At 47.8% G+C, this 14720-nt stretch overlaps 1 protein-coding gene across 1 annotated transcript in view; it reads left to right on the top strand.

The window, feature by feature from the left end:
* Nucleotides 1–14720, top strand: part of syn2b (synapsin IIb) — a 628186-nt gene that overhangs the window by 482218 nt on the left and 131248 nt on the right. The window contains exon 8 of the mRNA XM_072472583.1: nt 3686–3760. Within this exon, the coding sequence (XP_072328684.1) occupies nt 3686–3760 (75 nt within the window). The remainder of the gene's footprint in view (nt 1–3685; nt 3761–14720) is intronic.

The raw sequence follows: 14720 nt of genomic DNA, 5'->3' as shown, positions 1-14720 counted from the left end.
CCGCCTGTGGCTCCTCCCCTTGAACTTAGGTATAAAGGTGGCCAACTTCCGGCCCTGCCTTCAGTCTGGGGCCAGCTGCCAGCAGGTATCTTTAACCTAATTAAAGCCACAGTTTCACTCTCAACTCGTCCCCTGTCGTTATTGATGGTACATCAATTTAATTAGCTTAAAGTTTTAAGATGGACCAATCACTCGAACTTGATCACCTGGAGCTGGACCCCCAAGCAGCCGATGCCACTACCACGTTCGAATCCTACATCGAATCCTCCGCCATCGCCGTCGCTGAGACCCACAAGCTGCGAATTCTCCACTCCCAGGCGAGCCCGCAAGGATACCTTATTATCAGGGATGCTGTCTTGTACGCGGATGCGATAACGCTGTTGAAAGGACAGTATGTCTGGAAAGTCAACGAGGTGTACGCAAGGCATCTCCTTGCCACGAGGCGACAGCGCTCCAGAGAATCACAAGCTGAATTTCTGCACGCATTGCGGGTACTTGGCCGGAACTGCAATTGTAAGACGGTATCGGTTGGCGAGCACACAGAGTTGTAGATCCGGGACGTCTATGTCGCAGGCATAAAGTCAAATTACACCCGCCAGCGCTTACTAGAAAGGGGTACACTCGACCTCCAAGAGACAGTACAGCTTTCGGACTCGTTTGAAGTGGCCTTCCACAACATGGATGCCTACACTTCTTTTTTTTAAAAATATATTTATGAAAGTTTTTTAACACCATTTTTCTCCCTTACAAACAATAACCCCCCCCCCTCGTAACAAAAAAAAACGAGAAATTGCACAGAGCAAGATATATACATGGCAAAATGATATATTTACACAGCTTTGTAGACTGGCCCTCACCCGTACGTGCCAGTTTCCCCAACCCTTCATGTTATCGCTTGCTCATCCACCCTCCCAGGCAGTCCCCCCTTTCCCCCCCCCCTCCCCCCCCCCCTCCCAGGACGTCCCCTCCACCCCCCCCCCCCCCACCCCCCCCCCAAGGTTGCTGCTGCTGCTGACCGACCTTCCTCTAACGCTCCGCGAGATAGTCTAGGAACGGTTGCCACCGCCTGTAGAAACCCTGCGCAGACCCTCTCGAGGCGAACTTAATCCTCTCCAACTTTATGAACCCAGCCATATCATTTATCCAGGCCTCCAGGCTGGGGGGCTTCGCCTCCTTCCACATTAGCAAGATCCTTCGCCGGGCTACTAGGGACGCAAAGGCCAGAATGCCAGCCTCTTTCGCCTCCTGCACTCCCGGTTCGTCCACTACTCCAAATATTGTTAGCCCCCAGCTTGGCTTGACCCGGACTTTCACCACCTGAGATATTGCTCCCGCCACTCCTCTCCAGAACCCCTCCAGTGCCGGGCATGACCAAAACATATGGACATGGTTCTCCGGGCTCCCTGAGCACCTTCCACATCTGTCCTCTACCCCAAAGAACCTACTCAACATCGCCCCCGTCAAGTGCGCTCTGTGGACCACCTTAAATTGTATCAGGCTGAGCCTGGCACATGAGGAGGAATTAACCCTACCTAGGGCATCAGCCCACAGACCTTCCTCGATCTCCTCCCCCAGCTCCTCCTCCCATTTACCCTTCAACTCTTCTACCAGCGCTTCCCCCTCTTCTTTGAACTCCTGGTGTATTTCCGACACCTTGCCCTCCCCGACCCATACACCCGAGATCACCCTATCTTGAACTTCTTGTGCCGGGAGCAACGGGAATTCCCTCACCTGTCGTCTCACAAAAGCCCTCACCTGCATATATCTAAAGGCATTTCCCAGGGGTAGATGCCTACACTTCTGACCACGCGGCACCCTCATGGACGTCGTGGGCGCTGCCATGATCCGACCCGGGGGCGCCGCAAGCCTGTGCCGTACAAGGGAGGCCTTCATACTCGCCCATTTCATATACGGCGTGGCCTGGTCTGCCATCGCTACCTTACCCATCCCCCACCCCTTTTCCACCCTCCTAGGGTCTGTGTCACATCACTCCAGGGTGCTGGAACTGTGTCGGCACCATCAGTGGGTCACTGCCGAGGGCAGGAGGGTGATGATAACCCACAGAGAGCTGAGCGCCAGTGCTGCTCAATCTATGCCATAGTCTGACCCCTGCCTGACTGCTGAGTGCTCACTCACACCCATCTCACGCAGCTGGTATGCCCGGGGAGGGGCAGATGTCTGGAGAGATGGGCCAAGGAGGTCGGCCCGAATTGCAGAAGAAAGTGACAGAGACGTCATACTGTTTGTGGTCAAGGGTTTTCCCGCTGGTGTCGCCTCACTCTCCCCACGACCACCTCACTCCCCCCCCCCCCCCCCCCCACTTCCAAAAAATCCCTCCATCAGTCTGGGCCCTCTCCCTGGGATTGCAGGAGAGCTTCACCCTCACACAGAGAGGGCATCGTTAGCCGCACATGTGGTTCACAGTGGTGGGAGGTGTGGTGATCTCTATGTGTGCATGTACACAAGGGGTTAATGTGTCATCAGTAGCACCACATGATCACTAGAGGGCCAGACCAACAGGGGTATAAAAGGCAGCCACATTGGGGCTCTCGCTCTCTCTTGGGTGCATGGTGATCAAAGCAACAGCAGACTAGTTTAGATAGCCAGTGGAGTTACGTATAGTTACCATAGTTAGATCTTGTTAACCTCATCATTAGTATCAAAGTTAAAGTAAAGAACTCATGTAAATATTGTTGTAGTTACTCAATAAACCTTTTGTTACTACTGGAAGAGTTCGAAACTTCTTCATCGGGATTCAGAATACTTCATCACTAACCAAGGTTTGAGTAGCACATGTTACCTACCAGACAGGTAACAAAACAGGAAGTGTGAAGGAAGTGTTGGTGGTGGCTGAAGGGAGAAGGGAGAGTGAAGGGATGTTTGGAGGCCGCATGGTGGGTTGGGGGGTGGGAGCTCACATTGGGGCAGGAAGATCTCGGGTGGGGGGAGGAGGGGGGGGGCCGTGAGGGGGTCGTCAACTCACCCGTGCTGCCGGGTAGGTCGTTGACCTTCTTGCGACACTGGAGGCCAGGCCTCCAGATAACACTCCCCAAGTTCACGGTCACCGCCACTTAGTCCAGGGTGCACCGGCTCACCCTCCAGGACCCTGGAGTGAACAGGACATCCCTCCTGGCCTCCACCGCATCTAGGAGCCTCCCCATGTGCGCAACTCCAAATCTTGGGCCGGTCATCTCGGCTCCATGGCTGCGAGCTGAGTGGGGTTGGCTGTGCAAGTGCTGTTCAAGTGCTACTCAACCTTAGCGGGGGCTGGCGAGCGCGTTGCCGGCGAATCAGCTGGTGAGCCTTCATTTGCAGCGAGAAGCCCATGGGGCCTCATTAAGTGGACCAATTAACATTGAATAGCGTTCCTGGCCTTGCCAGGCCAAGCGCCAGGAAGCTCGCGGGAGTTCCCGCTCGCTACCACACTTGGAAATCTTTCCGGAGAATCACACCCTTAGTTTTTCTTTAAACTCATCCAACAACAGTGTTGGAATCTTGTTCAAAAGCAGGCAACAATTTGATTTATTAAACTGTACTAGTTAAAATAAGATTAGTAGTACTGATGAATGCTGATTTGATGTAAATTACAGCAAAATATATTTTGTAGTCATGCTGAAATATTAAACTACAGAATCATTGAGAAATTGAACCAAATTACTAACTGTAATTTATTTATCTTTTCTAGGAGAACATCAATATCAGGAAACTGGAAAACAAATACTGGGTCAGCCATGCTCGAACAGATTGCAATGACAGACAGGTGGGCACTTCACTGATACAGACAAAGAATCATATGTGTACAAATATGTTCACTGAAGTATAAATATATGTCAAACATATCTCAGTGCACATTACTTCTAGATACGTTAGGAGAGTATGGAGACAGTTTTGTGGTGTAGTTCTCCAAGGGTGCATTGTTAAAATTTAAAATGCAGATAATAATAATATAATAATATCCTTTGCACATTTCTTACAAGACTGTAATTCTGAGGTCTACTGTAATCGTATGTTATGCATATGACTATTCACACATTAATTTCATTAAGCCCCAAATTTTACACCGATATATTAAAGTGAGCACCTCACACAACCTACGTGGTTCTTCCAGGTTTGCTCTTTTTCCTTGGGCACCTAATTGAAAATACTTTTCCATTGATAAAGATGATAAAGTTACAAAGGCTTTTGGGTGGAAACTTGACATGGCACGTTTGGTGGAGGAGGGCATTTAATCAGGTGGTAGGATGGCAGATGGTGACCCCATGACCTTTCTATTGCAGCCCAAATAAGGCCAAGGCAGGGAAGCCCGTGGACAGCCTTCCCACCCCACCGTCAATTGAGGTCCTTATGGATACCGGAGATGGTGTTCCTCATTTCAAGGCAATAAGGAGGGCTGCTGAGAGCAGCTACCCCTTACTCTTGCAGCTGAACCCCCTCTCTGTGACCATCCTTCCTGTGACCCCCTACCCCCCTTCTGCAGCTAGTGGCTAAAACCTCTGTCAATCCCATAAGACTACAACCTTTCTATTAGTTCTTTTTCGTAGTCTTCTCATTATAGATTTTTCTTCATTTTCTCAGTAACATCTTCTTTTCACTCCTGACGGTAAGTTTAATTTTGAAGTGTTTCAAGCCCAAGCCCAATGTTACATGATCAAGGTAGCCAAGTTTGGCAAACACCGGACCATATTTGTAGACCTAACAACATGCTTGGCACATTGGTCTGGATCAGCAAGGAAGCAGTTTCAGAACTTTGCTATCTCTAGCACAAACACCATGATATTTAAACATATGGAGGACACTGGCAGTGTTGTCAGCATCATCACTGCACCTACTGCCTAACTGTTGGTCATTCCTGCATGAACTACAATGCTGCGCACACAAGTGTTGCAGAGTATTGTCAGCACTTCCATCTGCCTTTCTCACTGAAAAGCATCCATCCAATTTGACTACACTGGCTCTCATTTTAACATATGTATATGAGGCTAGTAGCAATACAACAGGTAGATCGTGGGAAGACTCAGAAAGTGCGAGCAGATGTTATAAAACAAGATTTTCAAAAATGGAAATCTAACAAAAACATCTACTTCTCATTCCTTACTGAAACATTTCCTACTCCTTATTTGTATAGTCCGTGCTCTGAAAAGATGAGGTAATTCACCCCATTAACATGGTTCCATTACTTGTATGCTCCCATACTATCGCCTTTGCAATACAAATTCATGTGGTACACAAGTAGGTACAACATTGAATGACCAATGATGCCTGTACACCTTGGACCATCGCTGGCTTCCCCTTCTGGGTCCCTCCTCAGCTTGATGGGCAGCCGGGTCTTCTCGCAATGAAGGTCAACATACCATTTGCCATCTTTACTGCCTGCTGTACCTGAATACTTTCCTTCAGTGACTGGTGTATGACAGCTCTCGTTGCACATTCCCCTCTCCTAATTTAAGGCCACTCAGATAATAGATTGCCTTCCTGATTTTGCAACCAAAATGGATAACCTCACATTTATCCAAATTATACTGCATCTGCCATTAATTTGCCCACTCACTCAACTTGTCCAAATTACACTGAAGGATCTCTGCGTCCCCCTCACAGCTCACCTTCCCACCCAACTTTGTGTCATCTGCAAATTTGGAGGATTACATTTCATTCCCTTATCTAAATCATTAATAGAGATTGTGAATAGCTGAGTTCCCAGCACCAATTGCTGCGGTACCCCACTAGTCATTGCCTGCCATTTGCAAACATACCTGTTAATTCATATTCTTTGTTTCATGTCTGCCAACCAGTTTTCTATCCATCTCAATACACTACCCCTAATCCCATGCGCTTTAATTTTTTTTTAGTTTAAAGTTTGAGTTTTCCAATTAAGGGGCTAAATTGCCAATTTATCTACCCAAATTAATCATCTACCCTGCACATCTTTTTGGGTTGTGGGGGTGAGACCCATACAAACATGGGGCAAATGTGCAAACTCCACATGGATAATGGCCCAGGGCTGGGATCGAACCCGGGTCCTTGGCGCCATGAGGCAGCAGTGCTAACCACTGTGCCGCACTTTGCACTTTAATTTTACACACTAATTTCTTAATTGGGACTTTGGTGAAAGCCTTATGAAAGTCCAAATAAACCACACCCTGCCTCTCATCAGCTCTACTGGTTACATCCTCGAAGAATTCCAGTAGATTCGTCAAGCATGATTTCCCCTTCATATATCCATGTCTGATCCTGCCAATGTTTTCTAAGTGCTCTGCTATAAAAGCTTGGAAAATGGATTCTAGAATTTTTCCCACTACCAACATCAGGGTTACTGGTCCATAATTCCCTATATTCTTTCTACTTCCCTTTTTAAATAGTGGGTTACATTAGATACCCTCCAATCTGTAGAGACTGTTCCAGAGTCTATAGAATCTTGGAAGGTGACCACCAATGCATCCACTATTTCTAAAGCCACTTTTGTAAGTACCCTGGGATGTAGATTATCAGGCCCTAGGGATTTATCAGCCTTCAATCCCATTAATTTCCGCAATACCATTTCTCTACTAATATTGATCTTCTTTAATTCCTCCTTCTCAGTAAACCATGTGTTCCCAACATTTCTGGTATCTTATTTGTGTCCTCATTTGTGAAGACAGAACCAAGTTTGTATCTCATTGCTCAGCCATTTCTTTGTTTCCCCCATAGAAATTCTCCTGTTTCTGACTGTAAGGGCCCTACATTTGTCTTCACCAATCTTTTTCTCTTCACATACCTTTACAGTCAGTTTTTAAGTTCCCTGCAAGCTTACTCTCGTACTCTATTTTCCCCTTCTTAATCAATCCCTTAGTCCTCCTTTGCTGAATTCTAAACTGCTTCCAATCCTCAGGCCTGTTATTTTTCTTGGCCAATTTGTATACTTCTTCCTTGGATCGAATACAATCTCTAATTTCCCTTGTAAGCCATGGATTGGACACCTTTCCCATTTTGCCTTTGTGCCAGATGGGAATAAATATTTGTTTCAGTTCCCCCATGCGCTCCTAGAATTCTTGCCACTGCCTATCTACTATCATCCCTTCAAGTAATGTTTCCCAATAGATCATAGCGAACTTGTGTTTCATATCATCGTAGTTTCCTTTATTAAGATTCAGGACCCTAGTCTCAGAAAAAACTACTTCACTTTCCATCTTGATGAAAAATTCCATTGTATTATGGTCGCTCATCCCGAAAGAGTCTCGGACAACTAGATTGCCAGCGATTCTGTTCTCATTACACAGTATCCAATCTAGGATGGCCTGTTCTCTAGTTGGTTCCTCAACGAATTGGTCCAGAAAACCATCCAATATACACTCCAGGAATTCCTCCTCTACGGTATTGTGACTAGTTTCATTTGCCCAATCTATCTGCAAATTAAAATCACCCATAATTACAGATGTTCCTTTATCACATGTGTCACTAATTTCCTTTTTAATGCTATTCTCAACATCACTACAATTTGGGGGTCTATAGACAACGCCCACTAACATTTTTTGCCCCTGACTGTTTCTCAGCTCTACCCATACAGATTCCATATTGTCGGAGCTAATATCCTTCCTCACTATTGCGTTAATTCCCTCTTTAACCAGCAATGCAATTCCATTGCATTTTCCTTTTAGTCTGTCCTTTCTAAATACTGAATACCCCTGGATGTTCAGTTCCCATCCCTGGTCACCCTGCAGCCATGTTTCTGTAATCCCGATTATATCATACCCATTTACATCTACTTGTGAGATTAGTTCATCCGCTTCATCGCGAAGGCACAAAGGGCTGGATTCTCCATCTCGCGACACACAAAATGCATTTCTTGATGTGACAGAAAATCGGGTGTCAGGGGAAAATTGGGATCACGCCCGACGCGATACTCTGACCCCCTGCTGGCGCCAGGATAGAGGTTCACGATTGCACGCCAGCAGGAGGTGTAAATGAATGCTGACCCATTGCATCCACTTAGCAGGCCCAGCACCAGAGTCACCGGCCCTCTGATTCTCTGGTCTTCTGGGCCTGGAATCACATGTGCGCAGATCACCTGGTATTTGCCAGTGTGACGCGGACGTGGTGCACCTTGTGGTGGGCCAAGGGGGTAATACCTTAGGAGAGTTGCCCCCAAAGTGCATCCGAAGGCTACCCTCCCCCTCATCTTCCCACCCTTCCTCTTCCAGACACCCCTAGGGACCCCTTTAATAGGGAGAGCCCCCTAGGGACCCTCTTAATAGGGAGACAACCCCCAAGGACCCCATGAATAGGGAGACCCCCCCCAGTGACCACATCAATAGGAATTCCTCCCTGGGATCCCAGGAATAGGGAGACCCACAGGACCCCCTAACTGAATGAACCACCCTCAGGAACCCCTAACTAGAGGGACCCCTTAACAAAAGGGACCCCCACTGGGACCCCCTAACTGAAGGGACCCCCCACAGGGACCCGCTGACTAAAGGGACTCACCACAGGATCCGGAGATCATTGTTTAGCTTGATGTGGAGAACGCCTTCGACCAGAAAGAGTGGGACTACCTATTTGCGATACTCGAGAAATTTGGGTTTGGACTGGCTTTGTAGTGTGGGTCTGGCTGTTGTATGCAGCCCCATTTGCCAGTGTTTGCACTAACAAAATGACTTCTGAGCCCTTTCGTCTATACCAGGGCACTAAGCAGGGATGTCCGATGTCCCCTTTGTTATTTGCGTTGGCAATAGAGCCACTAGCCATGTCGCTGAGGACTTCAAAAGCATGGGAAGGAATAGTTAGAGGAGGGATGGAGCATAGGGTCTCACTGTATGCCAACGTCTTGCTATTATATGTTAGGAATCCAGAGGCATCAGTGGGAAACATTATGGGGACCGTACAATGTTTTGGGGCCTTTTCTGGCTGGGTATATACTAAATGTAGGAAAGAGTGAACATGTTGGGGTTGGGGCACCAGGGCAGAGAGGGGGGGCTTAGGGGGCTACCATTCCAATTAGCAGGAAGTAATTCTTATTATCTATAGGTCCAGATAACAAGGAACTGGAGGAAACTCCAGAGATTGAACTACACAAATCTGTTGGGGATGGTCAAAGTTGACCTGCAAAGATGGGACTGTCTCCCACTCTCCCTGACGGGCCAAGTACAATCGGTTAAGATGAATATCTTGCTCAGATTTTTATTTCTATTCCAGTGCCCCCCAGTGTTCCTGCCCAGGGTGTTTTCAGAGAGATTCACTGGCTTGTGACTGGGTAAGGGCTTGAGGATCAGCAGGATGGTGCTTCAGAGTTAGAGACATGTAGGGGGCTTGGCCTTGCCAAACTTTCAATATTACTATTGGGTGGTTAATACTGAATAAGTGCCGGAATGCGGTGGGGATGCGAAGGAGCCATGGGTATGGGTGGAAGAAGGGTCTGTGAAGAATACAGGCCTGGGGGTCTTGGTAACAGCTCCACTCCTAGTGGTGCCGAAGAAATGCTCGACTAACCCAGTGGTAGTGGCTCCTGTGATGTTCTTGTCGGGTGGCCAGATTTATAATACAAGAACACTTGTAGCTAAAGCTATAAATGATTTATTAACATTAACTGTGGGTAAACTACATACAAAACAACAGATGAATAACAGTAAGATCAGGCGCAAGCAACCTCTCTCCAGATTCCTCCAACCAGTCTGAGGGGACACCTGACTCTAAAATTCACATATACTAATGAGATTCCTAGTCGTCAGTCGGTGAATTACAACACAACCATGATATCACAACAGCCAGGTTCAAAATTTGGAGGCAATTCCGTCAACATTTCTATTTGAAGGCTGCTTCAAGGTTAACTCCCATCTGTGCAAACCAGTTATTCAAGCCTGCTAGGTTTAGAGAGTGGAAGGAGAAAAGGTTGGAGAGGATGGGAGATTTATTTTTAGAAGGTCGGTTCACTAGCCTAGGGGAGCTGAAGGAGAAACATGGACTTACAGGCTTACATGGATCGGTTCAGGTATCTCCAGGTGTGTAGGTGGGTCAAAGAGTACTTTCCAGCCTTCCTGGTCAAGCAGCCTTCTACCTTGCTCGAGCGGATTTTATTCTGCTCGGGGTCAGAATTGGCCAGTACATCAGGCATATACCAGCGGATAATGGGGGGGGGGGGGAGATGGACTCGGTTGAGGGGGTGAAGGCAAAATGGACAGAAGAGCTGAGGCCAATTTCGGAAGAGGAGATTTGGCGTGAGGCACTGAGGAGGGTGAGTGCGATCTGAGTCTCATTCAGCACAAAGTAGTCTTTTGAGCAAACCTCACGAAAGTTAGAATGAGACGGTTTTTCAATTGGGTGGAGGAGAGATGCGACTGATGTTCAAGGGAACCGACACACCATGTGTCCATGTTTTGGTTGTGCTGAAAGCTAGTGGGCTTCTGGAGGTCCTCTTTTGATACTATGTCAGCAATCCTGAACATTGGGATGGAGCCTTGCCCGCTGGAGAATAGCCAATGTTGTTCCTTTGTTTAAGAAGGGTAGCAAGGATAATCCAGGGAACTACAGGCCGGTGAGCCTTACGTCAGTGGTAGGGAAATTACTGGAGAGAATTCTTCGAGACAGGATCTACTCCCATTTGGAAGCAAATGGACGTATTAATGAGAGGCAGCACGGTTTTGTGAAGGGGAGGTCGTGTCTCACTAACTTGATAGAGTTTTTCGAAGAGGTCACAAAGATGATTGATGCAGGTAGGGCAGTGGATGTTGTCTATATGGACTTCAGTAATGCCATTGACAAGGTCCCTCATGGTAGACTGGTACAAAAGGTGAAGTCACAGCTGGCAAGGTGGATACAGAACTGGCGAAGTCATAGAAGGCAGAGAGTAGCAATGGAAGGGTGCTTTTCTAATTGGAGGGCTGTGACAAGTGGTGTTCCGCAGGGATCAGTGCTGGGACCTTTGCTGTTTGTAGTATATATAAATGATTTGGAGGAAAATGTAACTGGTCTGATTAATAAGTTTGCAGACGACACAAAGGTTGGTGGAATTGCGGATAGCGATGAGAACTGTCAGAGGATACAGCAGGATTTCGATTGTTTGGAGACTTGAGCGGAGAGATGGCAGATGGAGTTTAGAACATAGAACATTACAGCGCAGTACAGGCCCTTCGGCCCTCGATGTTGCGCCGACCTGTGAAACCACTCTAAAGCCTATCTACACTATTCCCTTATCGTCCATATGTCTATCCAATGACCATTTGAATGTCCTTAGTGTTGGCGAGTCCACTACTGTTGCAGGCAGGGCGTTCCACGCCCTTACTACTCTCTGAGTAAAGAACCTACCTCTGACATCTGTCCTACATCTATCTCCCCTCAAATTGAAGCTATGTCCCCTCGTGCTAGACATCACCATCCGAGGAAAACGGCTCTCACTGTCCACCCTATCCAATCCTCTGATCATTTTGTATGCCTCAATTAAGTCACCTCTTAACCTTCTCTCTAACGAAAACAGCCTCAAGTCCCTCAGCCATTCCTCATAAGATCTTCCCTCCATACCAGGCAACATTCTGGTAAATCTCCTCTGCACCCTTTCCAATGCTTCCACACCCTTCCTATAATGCGCCGACCAGAATTGCACGCAATACTCCAAATGGGGCCGCACCAGAGTTTTGTACAGCTGCAACATGACCAATTTCTGATCCAAACTGCTAAATCACCCTGAATCCCATGCCTCCGTATTTTCTGCAGTAGCCTACCATGGAGAACCTTATCAAATGCTTTACTGAAATCCATATACACCACATCAACTGCTTTACCCTCATCCACCTGTTTGGTCACCTCAAAGAACTCAATAAGGTTTGTGAGGCATGACCTACCCTTCACAAAACCGTGTTGACTATCTCTAATCAAATTATTCCTTTCCAGATGATTATACATCCTATCTCTTATAAACCTTTCCAAGATTTTGTCCACAACAGAAGTAAGGCTCACTGGTCTATAGTTACCGGGGTTGTCTCTACTCCCCTTCTTGAACAAGGGGACAACATTTGCTATCCTCCAGTCTTCTGGCACTATTCCTGTAGACAAAGATGACTCTGCTGTGCAGAGGGACCTGGGTGTGCTGGTGCACGAGTCACAAAAAGTTGGTGTGCAGGTGCAACAGGTGATTAAGAAGGCTAATCGAGTTTTGTCTTTCATTGCTAGAGGGATGGAGTTCAAGACTAGTGAGGTTATGCTGCAATTGTATAGGGTGTTGGTGAGGCCGCATCTGGAGTATTGTGTTCAGTTTTGGCCTCCTTCCCTGAGAAAGGACATATTGGCACTGGAGGAGTGCAGAGGAGATTCACTAGGTTGATCGCAGAGTTGAGGGGATTAGATTATGACGAGAGGTTGAGTAGACTGGGACTGTACTCATTGGAGTTTAGAAGGATGCGGGGGGATCTTATTGAGACATATAAAATCATGAAGGAAATAGATAGGATAGATGCGGGCAGGTTGTTTCCACTGGTCGGGGAAAGCAGAACTAGGGGGCATAGCCTCAAAATAAGGGGAGGTAGATTTAGGACGGAGTGTAGGAGGAACTTCTTCACCCAAAGGGTTGTGAATCTCTGGAATTCCTTGCCCAGTGAAGCAGTTGAGGCTCCTTCTTTAAACGTTTTTAAGAAAAAGATAGATGCCTTTCTAAAGAATAAAGGGATTCGGGGATATGGTGTACGGGCCGGAGAGTGGAGCTGAGTCCACAAAGATCAGCCATGATCTCATTAAATGGCGGAGCAGGCTCGAGGGGCCAGATGGCCTACTCCTGTTCCTAGTTCTTATGTTCTTATGTTCTTAAAGATCAAAGCCAAAGGCTCAGCAATCTCCTCCCTAGCTTCCCAGAGAATCCTAGGATAAACCCCATCCGACCCAGGGGACTTCTCTATTTTCACACTTTCCAGAATTGCTAACTCCTCCTCCTTATGAACCTCAAGCCCTTCTAGTCTGGTAGCCTGAATCTCAGTATTCTCCTCGACAACACTATCTTTTTCCTGTGTGAATACTGACAAAAAATATTCATTTAGCACCTCTCCTATCTCCTCGGACTCCATGCACAACTTCCCACTACTGTCCTTGACTGGCCCTACTCTTACCCTAGTCATTCTTTTATTCCTGACATATCTATAGAAAGCTTTAGGGTTATCCTTGATCCTACCTGCCAAAGACTTCTCATGTCCCCTCCTGGCTCTTCTTAACTCTCTCTTTAGGTCCTTCCTAGCTAACTTGTAACTCTCGAGCGCCCTAACTGAACCTTCATGTCGCATCTTTACATAAGCCTCCTTCTTCCTCTTGACAAGTGTTTCGACTGCTTTAGTAAACCACGGTTCCCTTGCTCGACCACTTCCTCCCTGCCTGACAGGTACATACTTATCAAGAACACGCAGTAGCTGTTCCTTGAACATGCTCCACATTTCCATTGTGCCCATCCCCTGCAGTTTTCCTCTCCATCCGATGCATCCTAAGTCTTGCCTCATCGCATCATAATTGCCTTACCCCCAGATATAACTCTTGCCCTGCGGTATATACCTATCCCTTTCCATCACTAAAGTAAACTTAATCGAATTGTAGTCACTATCACCAAAGTGCTCACCTACCTCCAAATCGAACACCTGTCCTGGTTCATTACCCAGTACCAAATCCAATATGGCCTCGCCTCTCGTTGGCCTATCTACATACTGTGTCAGGAAACCCTCCTGCACACATTGGACAAAAACGGACCCATCTAAAGTACTCGAACTATAGCGTTTCCAGTCAATATTTGGAAAGTTAAAGTCCCCCATAATAACTACCCTGTTGCTTTCGCTCCTATCCAGAATCATCTTTGCAATCCTTTCCTCTACATCTCTGGGACTTTTCGGAGGCCTATAGAAAACCCCTAACAGGGTGACCTCTCCTTTTCTGTTTCTAACCTCAGCCCATACTACCTCAGTAGACGAGTCCTCATCAAACATCCTTTCTGCCGCCGTAATACTGTCCTTGACTAACAATGCCACCCCTCCCCCTCTTTTACCACCTTCCCTGAGCTTACTGAAATATCTAAACCCCGGCACCTGCAACAACCATTCCTGTCCCTGCTCTATCCATGTCTCCCAAATGGCCACAACATCGAAGTCCCAGGTACCAACCCATGCCGCAAGTTCACCCACCTTATTCCGGATGCTCCTGGCATTGAAGAAGACACATTTTAAACCACCTTCCTGCCTGCCGGTACACTCCTGCAACTTTGAAACCTTACTCATGACCTCACTACTCTCAACCTCCTGTATACTGGAGCTACAATTCAGGTTCCCAAACCCCTGCTGAACTAGTTTAAACCCTCCCGAAGAGCATTAGGGGGGGCGGGCAGGCGGGGGGGGGGGGGGGGGGGGGGCGGCGGCGGGCGGCGGTGGGGGGGGCGATTCTCCGATATGGAGGCCAAGTGTTCGCGCTGTCGTGAACGCCGTCGTGTTTCACGACCTATTCTGGCCCCCACAGGGGGCCAGCACGGCGCTGGAGCGGTTAACGCTGCTCCAGCCTCCTTATGCGGCGCCAAATGGGGACCACGCCAACCCGCGCATGCGCAGTTGGGCCAGCTCAGTCTTGCGCATGCGCAGTTGGTCCGTGCCATCCTGCGTATGTGCGGGGAACTTCTTACTCATTCCGGCCCCAACCCAACATGGTGTTGGTGTTCAGGGCCAGCCTCGCCGGAAAGTAGGCCCGGGGGGGGGGAGAGGCCGGCCGGCCCACCGATCGGTGGGCCCCGATCGTGGGCCAGA

Source organism: Scyliorhinus torazame, chromosome 13 (assembly GCF_047496885.1).
Source record: "Scyliorhinus torazame isolate Kashiwa2021f chromosome 13, sScyTor2.1, whole genome shotgun sequence".
NCBI lineage: Eukaryota > Metazoa > Chordata > Chondrichthyes > Carcharhiniformes > Scyliorhinidae > Scyliorhinus > Scyliorhinus torazame.
The sequence above is the reverse complement of the archived record's forward strand: the minus strand, read 5'-3'. Positions and strand labels throughout refer to the sequence as shown.